This window comes from Tarenaya hassleriana, unplaced genomic scaffold (assembly GCF_000463585.1).
Source record: "Tarenaya hassleriana unplaced genomic scaffold, ASM46358v1 Cleome24, whole genome shotgun sequence".
Lineage (NCBI taxonomy): Eukaryota > Viridiplantae > Streptophyta > Magnoliopsida > Brassicales > Cleomaceae > Tarenaya > Tarenaya hassleriana.
In genome coordinates this window covers 2,115,487-2,132,407 of record NW_010965696.1, presented here as the reverse complement: position 1 = coordinate 2,132,407, position 16,921 = coordinate 2,115,487, and the positions used below count along the sequence as shown (strand labels likewise).

General features: G+C 37.8%; 2 protein-coding genes and 1 non-coding gene across 4 annotated transcripts in view; 2 read left to right on the top strand and 1 right to left on the bottom strand.

The window, feature by feature from the left end:
- The window catches only part of LOC104815987 (putative SWI/SNF-related matrix-associated actin-dependent regulator of chromatin subfamily A member 3-like 3), a 5,875-nt gene extending 768 nt beyond the window's left edge, over window positions 1–5,107 (top strand). The window contains exons 2-19 of the mRNA XM_010544628.2: window positions 1–648; window positions 1,004–1,137; window positions 1,243–1,378; window positions 1,483–1,536; window positions 1,696–1,836; window positions 1,924–2,075; window positions 2,186–2,270; window positions 2,355–2,552; window positions 2,653–2,796; window positions 2,883–3,035; window positions 3,130–3,197; window positions 3,269–3,391; window positions 3,503–3,602; window positions 3,709–3,821; window positions 3,933–4,497; window positions 4,582–4,653; window positions 4,738–4,836; window positions 4,911–5,107. Of these exons, the coding sequence (XP_010542930.1) occupies window positions 1–648; window positions 1,004–1,137; window positions 1,243–1,378; window positions 1,483–1,536; window positions 1,696–1,836; window positions 1,924–2,075; window positions 2,186–2,270; window positions 2,355–2,552; window positions 2,653–2,796; window positions 2,883–3,035; window positions 3,130–3,197; window positions 3,269–3,391; window positions 3,503–3,602; window positions 3,709–3,821; window positions 3,933–4,497; window positions 4,582–4,653; window positions 4,738–4,836; window positions 4,911–5,033 (3,108 nt within the window). The 3' untranslated portion in view covers window positions 5,034–5,107. The remainder of the gene's footprint in view (window positions 649–1,003; window positions 1,138–1,242; window positions 1,379–1,482; window positions 1,537–1,695; window positions 1,837–1,923; window positions 2,076–2,185; window positions 2,271–2,354; window positions 2,553–2,652; window positions 2,797–2,882; window positions 3,036–3,129; window positions 3,198–3,268; window positions 3,392–3,502; window positions 3,603–3,708; window positions 3,822–3,932; window positions 4,498–4,581; window positions 4,654–4,737; window positions 4,837–4,910) is intronic.
- Window positions 5,108–6,252: 1,145 nt separating this feature from the next.
- TRNAG-GCC lies at window positions 6,253–6,323 on the bottom strand. The gene has a single exon. It is a non-coding gene; the product is annotated as a tRNA-Gly (tRNA).
- A 1,186-nt stretch (window positions 6,324–7,509) lies between these two features.
- Window positions 7,510–14,171, top strand: LOC104815986 (MATH domain-containing protein At5g43560). Of its 2 annotated transcripts, none has more exons than XM_010544626.2 (13): window positions 7,510–7,647; window positions 8,424–8,650; window positions 9,222–9,333; window positions 9,715–9,803; window positions 9,891–9,959; window positions 10,037–10,169; window positions 10,360–10,518; window positions 10,894–11,242; window positions 11,380–11,492; window positions 11,763–11,910; window positions 12,002–12,465; window positions 12,557–12,761; window positions 12,845–14,171. In XM_010544626.2, the coding sequence occupies exons 2-13, from the start codon at window positions 8,476–8,478 to the stop codon at window positions 14,024–14,026; spliced, it is 3,198 nt and encodes a 1,065-aa protein (XP_010542928.1). In that variant the 5' UTR covers window positions 7,510–7,647; window positions 8,424–8,475; the 3' UTR covers window positions 14,027–14,171. The 2 variants fall into 2 exon arrangements, with proteins under 2 accessions (XP_010542928.1, XP_010542929.1); XM_010544627.2 differs by having other exon boundaries at window positions 7,510–7,709.
- The last annotated feature ends 2,750 nt before the right edge of the window (window positions 14,172–16,921 follow it).

Genomic DNA, 16,921 nt, shown 5'->3' with positions numbered 1-16,921 from the left:
CTTTCAAGACTCTCAGGCAATGGGTGTTGTAATGTTAAGGTGAAAGAAGAAACCGATTCAGGAACTCGGTCAGAAGAAGAAACAGTGCAAGATAAAGCCGCATTTGGTCCTTTGGATGAGCCTGGAAAGAAAGAAGAGATTACCAAAGTCCAGGATGAACAGCCAAAGTTCAATGATGGTGGGAAGACATCATCTCTAGAAGAGATAAAGATGGAAAAAGAGATCGAAGCTTTTTTTGATGGCGTGGGAGCTCGTCTTTCAGCAAGAAGAGAGGAGGATCTGCACGCAAAAAGGTCAGCACCAACGGATGCCAATATTCATGCAACAAGGCCGAATCCCCCTGTAGCTCCCAAAGTGAAACCAGAGAATCTGAATTCCCGTGTGAAAGAAGAGAAGAGATATGTTCATGCACCGAAACCCGTGTATGTGAAGAAGGAAGTGATTGAAGAAAAGATGGTAGTGGAAGATGGGGATTTTCCAGTGGAGAAAGAATGGTATTTGGTAGGAAGATCACTGGTCACAGCTATTTCCACATCTAAAGGGAGGAAATTGGTGGACAATGAGATTGTTTATTTCAAGTTTCCTACTGTCACCACCAATTGGAAATGCGCTAATATTGTTCGTTTCTCTACAAAAAGAAATGGAGAGGTTAGCCACTTTTCACTCATGCGATGCATAAAGATCAAAACTTGGGTTCTTTTTTTCGAGTTGGTTATTACATTTGAACATTGATGTGAAGCTGAATAATGGTAGTTCACTTGTGAAGCTTTAGAGTTGGAAGTCTATTGGTTAGTTTGTTGATGCTTTTAGGAAACATACTGTGCTGAAAGATTACATTTTGACTTCAATATGCAAAGTTGCCATAATTTTTGTGTTAGTTTCGTGAAAAACTAGAATGGGTTTAGCTTCTAGTCTTGTTCTTCGTTCTCGAATGATGTGTTGAGACTCTTGAATTCAAGGTACTAATGGTTGATTATATTCCTTGGACCGATGTAATATTTAGATCGGTAGGCTTCCAATGGAGTTGTCGAACTGGGCAACGTACCTTGCACGTTCTGGAAAGGTCAAAATGCTTGGTAGATGTGTAGCTGCTCCAGCAAATCTTCAAATGATGCAAGATATTACCTTATATGTCAGGTAAAAAAAGATCGTTTCCCTCCAGTCTCCCTTTAATCTTGAGTCACTTGATCATTTAACACTGATAGCTACTGTAAAAATTTTGTATGGTCTGTGGTGGGGCAGTTTTTACATTCACAGCATGATATTTACCGATGTGAACAAGTCAACCTGGTGCATCGGTAGCCCTCCAAACATAGATTCCATGATTTATCCGCTCCGTCTGCTTTTCAAGCACCTGAAGATCAAGCCTTATCAACAGGCATGTACCAATGATATTTTCTTGTCTAGACATTTGAATCAGGCTATTCCATCAAAATATCCGTTATATTTCTCGTATATATATTTATTTATATTTTCAATCAGGCGGAGTTCACGGTTCAGGAACTTAACTCCAACAAACGTTTGCTGAATTTGGAGGTACGTGTCCCAATGTATTGCATTGTTATCTGCAATTGCTGAACGAATCTTGAAGACATATGTGTGTTAATGTAGATATTCTGAATTTTTATATTATCCTTCATGTCGAGTTTATGACATGTAATACAGTTAATTTGATTTATGCATTGTCTGAGATAGGATGACTCGGACAAAGAAGCGGCTATGCTGCCCGTACTGAAAAGAAGAAGGGGTTGCGAGCAGAACAACGAAGATAACCAAGATGTTTCCGAGACATCTCTCAACAAAATTGTTGGAGCTGCAGATTCATACAACCTGGAGGTAATAATATCTTTGTGTGATCATTTGCTGTTCTTAAAAAAAAAACTTAATTGAAATCTGATTTTCTTTCTTACATAATTTTTTTAGGAAATGGAACCACCGAGTACGCTCATGTGCAACCTGAGGCCGTACCAGAAACAAGCTCTCTACTGGATGTCAGAATCTGAAGAAGGAATTGATGTTGAAAAAGCAGCTGAAACTCTTCATCCATGCTGGGAAGCCTACCGAATCTGTGACGGGTATGTAGTATCTCGATGATGAAATTGAACCTGGGAAGGTGGCCAAGGTAGTTTCCTTCAAGTATTGATTTCTAATGTATTTTGGAATATGAAATGCTAAAAATCTTCAGGAGGGCACCCTCAATTTATGTGAATGTCTTCAATGGCGAAGCAACAATCCAGTTTCCGGCTGCAACACAGATGGCGAGAGGCGGAGTAAGCTACTTTGATATACAATGATCTCTTTATCCTAACACAGTGTTTCTCTCAAATATATAAATTGAACATTGTGTTTTGCAGATACTTGCAGATGCTATGGGACTTGGGAAAACCGTGATGACGATTGCGTTAATACTAGCACGGCCAGGTCGAGGTAGCCCAGATAATGAAAATGCCAATGTTACAGGAAATATGAGCCAAAGGGCCAGACAAAGCTCTCAAAAGGCAAAAGGAGGCACTCTTATTGTTTGTCCCATGGCTTTGTTGAGCCAGTGGAAGGTGAATGAGAATTGCCTCCCTCTATAACCATTTCTTCACAATTTCCTAAAAGTTTTTTTTTTCATATGAGAAATTCTCATGGGCGTTAAACGAATTCCAGGATGAAATGGAGACTCATTCGAGTCCGGACAGCTTATCTGTGTTAGTTTGCTACGGAGGTGACAAAACAAATAACCCTAGGGTGATTGCAGATCATGATGTGGTCTTGACAACATATGGTGTCTTATCCTCAGCTTATAAACAAGTATGATATATATTCACAACCACACACACACACACACATATATATATATATGAAGTATCAGATGCTGATGAACCAAAAAAATGCAGGATATGGAGAAAAGTATATTCCACAGGGTGAACTGGTACAGGGTAGTGCTGGATGAAGCTCACACGATTAAGTCATGGAAGACTCAAGTGGCCAAAGCTGCGTTTGAGTTGTCGTCTCATTGCAGATGGTGTCTTACAGGAACTCCCTTACAAGTAAAGACGCTAGTTTTGAGTTGAGACAACACAAAATGTTCATATGATGTTCTTGAAAACTGACACAAAGTCTTCATTCATATCTTTTTTGTAGAACAAACTCGAAGATCTTTACAGTCTTCTATGTTTCCTGCATGTCGAGCCATGGTGTAACTGGGCATGGTATATAATCTTCAACTGTTAATTTTTTTTATTCAGAGCTTCGATGCCTTATAGTGTGTGTGTATGGACAGGTGGAATAAGTTCATTCAAAAGACTTACGAGAATGGAAATCCACAAGGGCTGAAGCTTATCAAGGCGATCTTGAGGCCGTTGATGCTGAGAAGGACAAAGGAAACACGAGACAATGAAGGAAGGTAATATTGATTTTGATTGGTCTCGCCTTTTCTCTTATTGTGTGTTCTTTCCGTTTCTGTCTGTTGTCAGAATCTGAATCTTGCAATGTTTTTTTTTTCCAAATTTTCCAGACTAATACTTGAACTCCCTCCAACCGATGTCCAAGTTGTTGAATGTGAACAATCTGAAGAGGAACGTGACTTTTACACCGCCCTTTTCAAGAGATCCAAAGCAAGTATTCATACACATTTCGACATGATAATCTGACACAACCATGTTTGTGTTTTATTATAACATCCTCATCACTGCTGCTCTTTGCTTGCTTGGTCGGAAACAGGTCCAGTTCGATCAGTTTGTGGCACAAGGCAAAGTTCTTCACAACTATGCAAACATCCTCGAGCTCTTACTCCGTTTGCGTCAATGTTGCAACCATCCGTTTCTCGTCATGAGGTAATAAAAAAAGCAGAAACCAAGACTTAATAATAATATGTTCAAATAACATTATTACTGTCATCAGCAGCAAGCAAATTCCAACACAAGGTTGTGTAAAAATTGTTGCAGCCGGGCAGATTCACAGAGGTATGCAGACTTGGATAGACTTGCGAAGAGATTTCTGGACAATAACATGGATTCCATGTCCCAAAAGCCGGCTCCTTCTCGAGCATATGTTGAGGAGGTCATTGAAGATATACGAAAAGGCGAAAGCAAAGAATGTCCAATATGCTTGGAATCTGCAGATGATCCAGTCCTCACGCCTTGTGCTCACAGAATGTGCCGGGAATGCCTCCTTTCCAGCTGGAGGGCTCCGACATGTGGTCTATGCCCGATTTGCAGGACGACAGTGAGCAAGAACGAGTTAATCTCTTGCCCAACTGAGAGCAAATTCCGAGTTGATGTGGTGAAGAACTGGAAAGAATCTTCCAAGGTATCGAAGCTGTTATGGTTCTTAGAGAGGATACAGAGATGCGAAAAGAGCATCGTCTTCAGCCAGTGGACTTCGTTTTTTGATCTTCTGGAGATTCCGTTGAGGAGAAGAGGAATAGGGTTTCTCAGATTCGATGGGAAGCTTGCACAGAAAGCAAGGGAGAAGATCTTGAAGGAATTCAATGAAAGCAGTGAGAAGAGAGTAAGTTACGAACCTTTTAAATACTGAAATTTGAATCCGACATTAACATCTGAAAATTCTGTTTTTCTGTTGTGTCTGCACCAGGTTCTTCTAATGTCTCTGAAAGCAGGAGGAGTCGGTCTGAATCTAACCGTAGCTTCGAACGTCTTTCTCATGGTAAGATCATACATAATCAAAAACACTTCCCGATCATGATGATGATGATGATGATGATGGTGATGATGATGATTGGAACTGTAGGATCCATGGTGGAATCCGGCAGTGGAAGAGCAAGCGATAATGAGAGTTCATCGAATCGGCCAGAAGCGAACAGTTCGCGTCCGGAGATTCATCGTTAAGGTTGTAATAATAACACCACCAATCTCATTTGATCCATTGAATGGTGAATGGCGAATGATGGATGATGAATGCAGGATACGGTGGAGGAGAGGATGCAACAGGTTCAGGCGAGAAAGCAACGGATGATCGCCGGAGCTCTTACCGATGAAGAAGTCCGATCTGCTCGTCTCGAAGAGCTCAAAATGCTATTCCGATGAGGAGATGTTCATATCTATCTACTTGCATTTATATTTATCGAATTTCATTAAGCAACCTTTTTAGCATATATATATATATATTACAATTTTTTGTAATAAAATATAATTTAATTACACATTCATATTACATAATATTTAAAAATAGAATATGTTTCTGCCCATTATATTTGACACACAAGGTCTCTAATATAAAAGAAATTTTTTTATTTCTCTTTCATTTTTAAAATATAAGGAAATTGAAGTTTATTGAAAACCGATGTCTTTTTCTCCAATAATTTTAAACTCTAAACATGTCTTTTAGAGTCTTAGGATTTTATATGAAAAAAATAGATACTTAATATACATATATTTAGATGTAGCGTTTTTTATTTACAGCATTTAGTGAGCTATTTATACTTTAAATATGTTTATTTGAGAGACAAAATCTCAAACATAAAGATCGGAAATAATAGGATTATTATCCCAGATATATAATTTATAAAATATGTAGCTGATCATACATATATAAAATAATCTCAGAAAAGTTAGATTTGTTTACACCAAAATATTGATTCTTTGTGCCGCCATTTTATTTTATATAGTAAAGTATTTATTTTACAAAGAAAAATAGCCGGAAAAGGAGAAATATCAATATACACAAATATATATTCTTTTGTGTGTATATATATACATATACATCTGCGCATCTCTGTTTTTTTTTTTAAAAAATGATGAATATTTATAGCAAATTTCCTCATATTTATTTTTATATATTGAGAAAAAAAAGAAAAAAAAAGCCATTACAAAAAAAAATGAAAAAGGAGGCATTTTATTTGTTGAGTAAAATGAAAGGCCCCAGCCGGGTTATTATCCCAGATATATAATTTATAAAATATGTAGCTGATCATACATATATAAAATAATCTCAGAAAAGTTAGATTTGTTTACACCAAAATATTGATTCTTTGTGCCGCCATTTTATTTTATATAGTAAAGTATTTATTTTACAAAGAAAAATAGCCGGAAAAGGAGAAATATCAATATACACAAATATATATTCTTTTGTGTGTATATATATACATATACATCTGCGCATCTCTGTTTTTTTTTTTAAAAAATGATGAATATTTATAGCAAATTTCCTCATATTTATTTTTATATATTGAGAAAAAAAAGAAAAAAAAAGCCATTACAAAAAAAAATGAAAAAGGAGGCATTTTATTTGTTGAGTAAAATGAAATGCACCAGCCGGGAATCGAACCCGGGTCTGTACCGTGGCAGGGTACTATTCTACCACTAGACCACTGGTGCTTTCTTACAAAATTGGGGTTGTAACAATTCATCAAAAAAGGGTTTAGGGTTTAGGGTTTAAATTCAAATAAATATCAAAGAGATTGAAGTTGAAGATGGCAGTTTGTTGGGTAATGACAATCAAGAATGGAGGGTTTTTGCAATTTTGTCAAAGACTTGTGTGATGATTCAAACCAATTTGCCGAACTTTGTTCATTAATGTTAATAAATGTCAAGAGAGACATTGAATAGCAGTTAAGAAATTTATATATATATATATGATGTGGTTCATCTTATTAATTGTTTTTGGGTACATGAAATCACTCTATGGGCCCAAAAGGCCCAAATGTACTTTCGGACCTTAAGAGGTTCATTTTCAATCTGGACTCTTCCAAGCCTCCTCTAGCTCTAACATCCCTCCATTTTAAGATTGCATTTGATATTATTTATTTCTTATGATTTTTTAAACCACAATAATAATCCAATAGATATTATTTTTCATGAATTCAATATTTTTAAAATAAAAACGAATTAAAATATGTTAAAAAATCGAGATAAAAAATGGATATGATATATATATGTTTAAAAATTCGAATTTGAAAAATTATCGAATTCAATATATATTTGGTATATGTAATATCGGAATATTGATTTTTTGTATTACCAAGAAGAAGGAAATCAGGAAGATACACATTTTATTAAACAGTTCAAAATGTATTAACAGTGTTGATTTGTATAACCAAATCAGTTTGTTGTATAGATTGTTCCCGTTGAGTTATTCAAATTTATTAATTTACAAAATATAAAAATAATTTTAATTTATCTTATCAAAACTAGCAAGTAAACTAATCATTCCTATAAGATAATATTATTTTTTATTCTGTTCGAGTAATTAATTTATAACTCAGTACATTATTTTAAAATAAAAATAAATTGTTTGAAAAAGTATAATTGTTTTATATATTGGAAAAAAACGTTGAATTATTAACGATATTGTTATGTGCACGAGTAAATATAATTAATTACATGTTACAATATATATATATATATATGTGATACATTCAATAAATTACTTCGAGCACAAGAAATAAATATGAATTGGAAAAAGAAAAAAAAAATCAAAGCATCAACGTTAAAATATTATCACACGAATTAAAATAAGACTTTCTCTCGAAAGGCCTTTTGTTTTTTCCTCTCATTTTTCCTTTTCCCCTTAGCTGCTTCCTGCGACCTCTCCCTCTCTCTTCCGTCGTCTCTTGTGTTCTCTCGCTCTAGAATCTCGAAGAGCAGCCATTAACCCGTTAGAAGAATACGCTCCTCTTTGCTCTTTCTTCCACCAAACCAGGTTCGCTTTGATCTAAACGATGCCCTGAACGCCCCTCTCAATCTCGCTCTCCTTTTGTTCAGGTTTTGCGAGGCTTAGGTTTGCGATTTCAATCTGGTTTTATTTTATTCATGAGCGGTTATCGCTATCCGATCGTTGTTTTCTTCTTCTTCTGGGTTTTGTTGGGTTCTCGATGTTTTCATGCAATTGGGTGTACCTCTGGAGATTTAGTTGATTGAAACGAGAGATTGGTTTTTCTTGTGTTTTCAGCTGGGCTTTTTTTAATCCGTCCCTGAAGATTGGATTTAGGGTTTATTGCCCTTTGGCTATCTGATGTGAGATTTTAGGCAATGGATTTGACGCATGAATAATGTTGGTTCCTCGGAAAACCGAGGGGAAGGATTGTTTGATTTGATTTTGTGATGTTGTTTGCTCAGTGATTGATTGATTGATACAGTTTTCCTGTACGAGCCAGATCTCTGTGTAGGATCAGTGAAGTTATGATTCTAGGTTCTGATAGAATATAAAAAACAGACGATTGGTACAATCGGAGAGAAGATAGCCGCCTGTTTTCGTATGTTTCAGTGGCGAAATCAACTGCTTTAATGTTCATTTGCCATCCGGACTGTGAGATTCTCGAAATCTGAGGCATAGGGATGTCGATTTTGCTTACCACTATTTAACATTTTGATTGGTTCCTTGTTTGGAATGGATTTCAATGTGAAAAGCATCTCGTCTTTCACGGGATTGGCAGAATTCGGGATGTAACCTGTTGTCTCCAATATTTATTTTCTCAGTTAAAGGAAGGGTATTCGACGTTTTTGGCGCGTAAGTTAACCTAGTGGGGAAATGGCTGATATTGTTGATGAAGAGTCTCATACCCGATCAGTGGAGGAGAATTTGAATGGAGAGCGAAGCCAATCGGGGGAAGCACTGGTGGAATGGAGGTCATCTGATCAAGTGGAGAATGGAACTACATCAACGTCACCCCCTTACTGGGACACTGATGACAATGATGATGATGGTATGTGCTTGCATGTGCACTGAGTATTTCTCATGAACTTGGAATTGTCATGTGGATGGATGTGAGCCAATAAGATCGGTCTCTACAGATGAATCACATCCATGTATTGTTCTATTAATACATTTGCATTATAGTTACAAGAATTCTATGTTGGGGGTCATACAGTTTTCTTGTACAGGCCAGTTATTTTACAGATGATATCTGTATCCATTCTATATAGATGTTGAAACTTGCAAGATAGTAGTTGACTTTTCGCGCCGAATTTTCTTATTTCTCTTTTCATTTCAGAGTTATCATCTTATAGTTGGACGTGCTTGATTAAGCAAATGCATGAACCTAAAGGCAACTGTTATCGATAAAATGTGCTAGTAATGGAAATTTAAGGTTGTTGTCTGTTTCTGTTCTTTTTTGCCTTGTGTTTTATCCATTCTGTTTAAAATTTCACCTTCGCATAATATCCTACTATTTGCTTCTAGTTATGGATATTTAAGCCGATTCTTCTTTTTTTTGTTTAGTTTTGTACTATTCTATCATGGATGTCATTTCCTCTGAAATTGGTTCCTTTTGCTAGGGCAAAAACCCTCTGAACTATATGGGAGACATACATGGAAGATTGATAAATTCTCGGAGATCAATAAGAGGGAGCTCCGTAGCAGTGCTTTTGTAGTTGGTGGCTTCAAATGGTATGTGGCTTATTTTCTTGTTTCTCGTCCATGTACTTTGGCTTTCTCAGTTAAAGTACTAATTTTCGTATTGCATTTTGTAGCAATTCTTTCTTTTTTGCATTTTTCAGAAGGCGTGGTTATTCTTTTTTACATGCATATTTTGTATTAGATGTAAGCTATTCAATCACTGAACCAAGCAATAAGCTTGAAGCTCCCAACCTCTTTAGTCACTTTAAATCGAAACTGCCCTGGTTCCCTTTTGCTTTGCCTGAACATTTGAAGGAATTCCAAGTTCTTAGTTCCATTCTCCACTTCTCGGTATCTGTAGAAACTTGTGTTGGGATTTGATTCTACTTCTCTGATGTTATTTCCTTTTTATCTTTATTCCATGTATGGCAGGTATATTTTGATTTATCCCCAGGGCTGCGATGTTTGTAACCATCTTTCTTTGTTTCTTTGTGTTGCAAACCATGATAAACTTCTTCCAGGTCAGTATTGTTGTTCACTTGTCTTCAATTTAGTCTTTTCTGGCTGCAAGCCTTATTAGACTGGTTCTTTTGTTATATCCGAGACAGGTTGGAGTCATTTTGCACAGTTTACAATAGCTGTGGTGAATAAAGATCCAAAAAAATCGAAATACTCAGGTTACCTTTTGCATATTTGGTTTTGTTGTTCCCATCTCAGTTTTCAATGTACAGACAACTGAACACATTTCGTGCAGATACTTTGCATCGATTCTGGAAGAAAGAGCATGATTGGGGATGGAAAAAATTTATGGAGTTACCTAAATTGCAGGATGGGTTCATAGATGATTCTGACTCGCTTATAATAAAGGCTCAAGTTCAGGTCATCAGGTAATGCGAGATTGACTGAATGTAAAGCCATGTGCAAAATAACCATTCTGGGTTCTGTTTGCTCACTGTTGAGTTTAAGCCCACATTATTTATTGCTCTCCCAGGGGTACCATTATGGGCTGATTCTTGTTTTCCTGTGTTGTTATTACTGTTGGCTTTGTATATAACATTCCTTAATTGATTCTTGTAGAGAGAGAGTGGACCGACCATTTCGCTGCCTTGATTGTCAGTATAGGAGAGAACTTGTTAGGGTGTATTTGACAAATGTAGAGCAAATTTGTCGGCGATTTGTGGAGGAGAGAAGAAGCAAGCTGGGGAGGTTGATAGAGGACAAAGCCAGATGGGCGAGGTATTTAGCATCGTGATATCTATACTTAACTCTTCCGTATTCCAGACAAGAAATCATAGTGGATTCCTTAATCGTAGTTCATTTTTTCCGGTGAATTTGCACAATGTGAGAGTAATTTATAACAGGCATAACCGACTTTTGGAATCTAATTGCTATAACTCTGAATTTTATTTGGTGGTGTTGCTTCAGTGTCTCTGATATACCCGTTTGGACACCCTAAGATTTAATGATGGTAAACTCCTGGAAGAGAATCTGGGACGAATATGCTCTAATTCATTACGCTAATGCTGCTTTCCATGTATTTCTTTAAATCAATTCTCCCTCAGAGTTTGAGCAATTTACACAAAACCAAATGTATGTCCTTGTTGGTTGCAGCTTCTGTGCCTTCTGGTTAGGGATGGATCAAAATTCCAGACGCCGCATGTCGAGGGAGAAAATGGACGTGATTCTAAAAGTAGTCGTAAAACACTTCTTCATAGAGAAGGAAGTCACATCCACTTTGGTGATGGATTCCTTGTATAGTGGGTTGAAGGCTCTTGAAGGCCAAACCAAGAACAAGAAAAGGAGGCTGAGACTGTTGGATGCTGAAGAATCACCAGCTCCAATTGTTAGTCTGGACAAAGATATGTTTGTATTAATTGATGATGTGCTGTTACTACTAGAAAGGGCTGCCCTGGAGCCATTGCCCCCAAAAGATGAAAAGGGTCCTCAAAATCGTACCAAGGTTAGTTTATTAGGTTTTATTATGGGTTTCTTATTCTTGTTTTGTAAATTTCTTACAACATATCTGCTCAATATATTTACTAGCAAATTATGCCGGTGGTGATGACTTTACTTTTTGTATTCCTCAACATCATCTAGGAGGGCAATGCTGGAGAGGAGTTCAATAAGGAAGCCATTGAACGTGATGAGAGGCGTTTAACTGAATTGGGAAGACGAACTGTTGAAATATTTGTTCTTGCCCATATATTCAGGTGACATGGTGTCATATCTCTCTCATATTTGAAAATTCCATAAATGTATGTGCATAAGTAAACAAATATTGTAATACAAGGTTAAATCTACAATTCATAGAAAAAGGTTGACATTATTTGTTCTGGGCCTCTAAAAGGTTTGTGGTTAATGAAGTTATTGTTCAGAGCTATACCTGTTTACTCTTTCTTATTTTTTATGATATGGTATGTCTTATCGGCATTTCAACCTGTGCCTCACGTGTTTTACTGGAATCTTTCTGAGAAATGCAGTAACAAAATTGAAGTTGCATACCAAGAAGCCATTGCATTGAAAAGGCAGGAAGAACTTATCCGTGAAGAAGAGGAAGCGTGGTTGGCAGAAAGTGAACAGAGGGCTAAAAGAGGGGTCGAGAAAGAGAAGAAATCAAAGAAGAAACAGGTTGACTGCTCCTGCATTTCAAGCTAATCCTGTCCCTTACTCTTGTCCTTATCGATGTGTCGAAGTGCTCTGATTGTTTGAACATTCATAGGCGAAACAAAAAAAGAACAAAAACAAAGGGAAGGAGAAAAGAAGGGAGGAAAAGGTGAGTTCCCCGATAGATGACAAGGAAAGCGACGATAAAAAGAACTCTGTGGTGAAAGGGAAAGGACAGTACAGCGTGGAAAAATCCGATACTCTTGGAGATGTTTCGGACATATCTGATTCTGTGGATGATTCGGCTGACATTCTTCAGCCCGATTCTGAAGATAGAGATGGTAGCCCTGTTCATTGGGATACAGACACTTCCGAGATTCATCCTACTCCCACAGGAGGCAGTAGTAACGGAAGAAGAAGCAGTTCCATATCTATAGGGAATGGAGTTAAAAGAGAGAATCAGTCTGTGATGGATGATAGTTCGTCGACGTGTTCTAATGACTCGATTCGATCAGGGGTAGCCAACGGGTCCTACAAAGGAAATATCTTAAATCATCGTTACCATAAGTCTCCGAGCAAGTAAGTATTTTTTTCCAGCCTGCTGCTTTGTTTCTCTGTCTGTTTTCGGAAATTTATAACTCAATTGAACATACTGAGCTGTTTTTTGCAGAGAAAAGAACCAACCAGGCAACGTGATATCTGATGCCAGTACTTTGGTGAGTGAAACAGAATATCAACCTTCAAAACATGAAACAACCCCAAAGAATCAGAACCGTACTTCCGAGCAAGGTAAGGCTGGTGAACACGAAGCCGATGCAGTTGTCTCCTACATTCAGGAACCAGAGAGTTCTGGGGAGAGTAGTCCTGTTAATAAGGTGTGTTACTCGTGGCATTTTTACAGCTAAAATTAGAAGAGAAATGTGAATAACCTGATATTCGGGTTTGTTCATTCTGGCAGGAGCGAAATGTGCAGATGAAACAAAAAGTCGTGCACTCAGTTGATATGGACCGGCCTAAAGAGAAAAGCGCAGCCGTGCTATCGTCTCCAAGAATTTCTCCGAGGAATCCTACATCTATAGTGCAGGTGAAACCCGATAAAAAGGGCATTACAAATGTAGAGACTGTTCCGATCAGGAAAGTATTGTTAAATGGACCGCCTTCATCGGATCAAGCAGCACTAACCCCGAGTCTTCAGATGCGAACAGTGGGTCACAGGGCTGAGTTTCAGAAGGTTGCTGCTTCGAAACCTGCTGAAAAACCAACACCTTTTATATCGAGGCCTTCAAGTGCTCCTATAATACTTCCCCAGATGCAAGCAAACCCTGTCGGCTCTGCGGTTCAAACTGCCACATTCTGTACTCGTTCGGTTAGCTCAGCTGGCCGGTTGGGTCCTGACCTGTCGCCAAGTGGCCAACCCTACATTCCTCAATCCTATAAAAGTGCCATTGTGGGTTCAAGTTTCAACCACTCAAGCTCTCTGGCCGTGGGAGTGAACTCATTGCCGCCTCACTCTCAGCCGCCTCCAGTCTCGGCCTCTTATCAATCAGGCTTTCCTTTCAGTCTCGGTTCTCAGGATGACTCAGCAGGTGGGTTCTTATGCACAGGAGGGAGTTCAAGTTCTCATAGGAATACACCCATCAGCATGAACCGTGACTCCCTCAAGGCTAACCTCATAGGGAGGAGCAGGCCACTGGAACAGACACAGAACCTGGTGACGGACGAGTTTCCCCACCTCGACATCATCAACGACCTGCTCGAAGACGAAAATGGCGGCTCGGGAAATGCATTCCATGTGCCGTCACTGTTTAACAGTCAGTACATGGATCTCGGCCTCTCAGGTGAGTTATTGTCATCATGCATGTCGTCCAGGAATTACAACGATGAAGGGTTCGACCAGGGTGGTTATGGCCATTACGGCTCATACATTCACCATGGCTCAGCCCCACCTTATGTGAATGGGCATATGGATGGTTTGATACCGACCCAGTGGCAAATGGCGAACATGGACCTGTCTTTACTTGCGATGAGGAACCCAGATGGAGCCGTGGCTTCTCCGTACTTGGGCTTGGAGAGATCGAGCCATGGTTTATCGGCAAGCATCAATGGCTACACAGAGTTCAGGCCTTCAAACGGGCACTAGAGGCACAATGGGGGATTGTAATCTTTTTATATTAAAAAAAACACAAACATGAAAAACATTTGTGTAAAAAGAGTTTCTTCTGCTCTTCTTTCGAATGAATCTTTCTATCTTCGATATGAAATTTCATTTGATTTTCAACTAATTATATCAGTGTGTATTCTCTGTTTCGTTATGCTGGAATGAAGATGCAGTTTGAGATTATTATAATTATCAAATTATTATTTTACGGGTGTAATTTCTTTTTCTACCTAGCAAGACAAATGCATATATATTATTTATATTATATTATATGAAAAATAATTTCCTCAATATAAAAGGTGACCACGGCAAAAGAGGACAAGAGTTTGACAACGCAGGAGGACACCACCTTGCCGTATATATATGTAGAGAGAGAGAGGCCATAGATAGATAGTGCAAGGCTTGTCATGTCTTACGCATATAGACATATTATATATATATATATATTATATTTTGATAAATATATATATGAATATGCAGACACAGATAATGATACTACACCATATATATCTCATCTATATCTGAATTATGTGGATTGGGATCTTTTGTTTATTATAATTGGACAAAACATTCAAATAAATTTCTTAATTTTAAAATATATCTAATTAAAACTTTAATTAATGACAGATTCAAACAATTTTTTTATAAAAATATCTAAAACTGTATCAATTTTATTAATTTACCTATATATTTATGATATTTTGATTTATACTATAAAGTATTTTTTTAATTAAGTAAACTAATAAGTTCTATATATATATAGGGTTTATTCTAAATTACTAATATAAACTTTTATATAAAGTTTAACAATTTCTTATTTTTGGTTTTTAACATTATATATCAAATATGAAATATGATTGCTTTCAAAATCTCACGTTTTCTCATTTTCTGGATATGGATGAATAAGGTATTTCGTAATTTAATATTTAATAATTCGAGAAATTGTATGGATATATAGCCGGCGATTACATCGTTTTGCCGTAATTAGGAGTAATTATTTTATTCTGTAGCGTATACCATCTATGGAGTGAGATGCGGCCACGTGGCAGTCCGGGGACCTTATAACATGTGTATAACTCGTTTGTGAGCAACTTCTACGTCACAACGCTGTAGCCATAGACGTTTGGCACTGCTGCATTCTCTCTCCCCCTCTCTCTCGTTGCTTCATGGTGGGTTTTTTGTGTTCTTAAGCCGATTCATCGACGATTTCGATTTTTCATGTTACTCGATGGTTTTTTTCTTTTGATTTTGATGATCTTGCTCTGGGGATTGGTTTCTGGGTATTTATTCTCGAAGAGGGTTTTCTGCTTAGATTTTCTACATGCCCTCTTTTTCTGTGCCCTTAATTAGGGCACTCATGCATTTTTCGGTACTTCTGTCAATTAGGGTTGGAATTGTAGAGCAATGTGATAGTTAAGCAGTATGTCGTGTGATTCGAAGATGGGAATCCCCACGAGAATGAAGGGTTGCTTGGGATTTAGGTAATCAGTTTGCTCGATCCACAATGAGAAAAACTCGTCAAATCCACGAAATGAACACTAGGGTTCTTTGAAATTTTCAACTTATGTTCACTGTACGTAGTTTGCATTGGTGTGGGCTGTGGAATTGTGATCTAAGTATCGCCAGCTTGATTAATCTTCTTATTTACCTATAAAAATAACTTCTTTTGTCTTGCTTTGTACTTTTGCCGAATGGTGCAGTTTCTTGTCTTGTAAGCTATGTCAGCTAGATATGTTTATTCGAGCTCGGCTTTCATGGATCTGATTGGTATGTCTCAGGTCAACTCCTTTGGGAAGAGATGGATGGTGGTGATGAGAGTAAAGAGAGGAGCGTTAAAACCAAAGTAGGTGCAGGTGCAAATGCAGGTTCATTGAAAGGAGGAATGCAGTTTGCGGCCATGGATCCTCTGTCTGAGTTTAGTGTGGTCTCCACAGAACGGTCTGAGCTTAAAATTCACCGATTGCAGCTTCACTGAAAGGAGAAAATTGATTTCTCCTGCCTTTGGTATTACACTGAACAATATGGTAATTCCTCACAGAAACGATGAGCCAAGATTTCATCTAAGTTTTCAATTACGAACCCAGGATAGATCTGCAGCTGGGGTGAACCGAGATTGCTTGCCAAGTACTGAAACGGATAGACCTTCGTCAGGTGTCCAATGAAAACACCCCCCATTGATTCTATTTCCATGTTCTTGTATTCAAGCGTTCCTTCTTTCTTATACAGTTTTTTTTCCTGAACCTTCTTGGCAGGAGCTGGTGGTTGTATGGAGGATGTGAACATTGTTGCATGTATGGCCAGTAAGGAGGAGTTGTCCGAGGATAAGATGGAGAACAGAGATGATGCAGATAGCAAACCAGCAGAGACAGGGGAAGGTAATTCAAGAAGATTGTTAGGTGAATGGATTTGTAGCTAATGTCTGTTCGTTTCCATTATTAGAAAGTTTGCCTGAATTGTGGGTTTTAGACAGTTTTTACTTACCTCTCACTGATATGTGGTGGTTTAAATATGGAACAGATATTCCAAGAGCCATTGGAGGAAACAGTGGGACCTTGTTGGCGAATGAATCATTGGGCGTAAGAAATGCTCTAAACCACGATCCTAATACGATGAACAAAGTTGAATCTTGTGAAAAACTGATTATCGCTGCCAAGAAAGAGGATGGAGATCAAATGAAAAGACATGAGTGCATGAATGTTTGTTATCTTGAAAATCGAGAATCCATGGATGAGAACGACCTGCCAACTCTTGCTGGTGAAGCTTGTAAGACTGGAGAACGGGAAGAATGTCGTCAAGAGAAAGGGCGATGCTTGTCGGAAGAGACAGATAGTGAGAAGTCCGATTTCTTGAGGCACCAAACAAAAGGTAAAGGGAAAG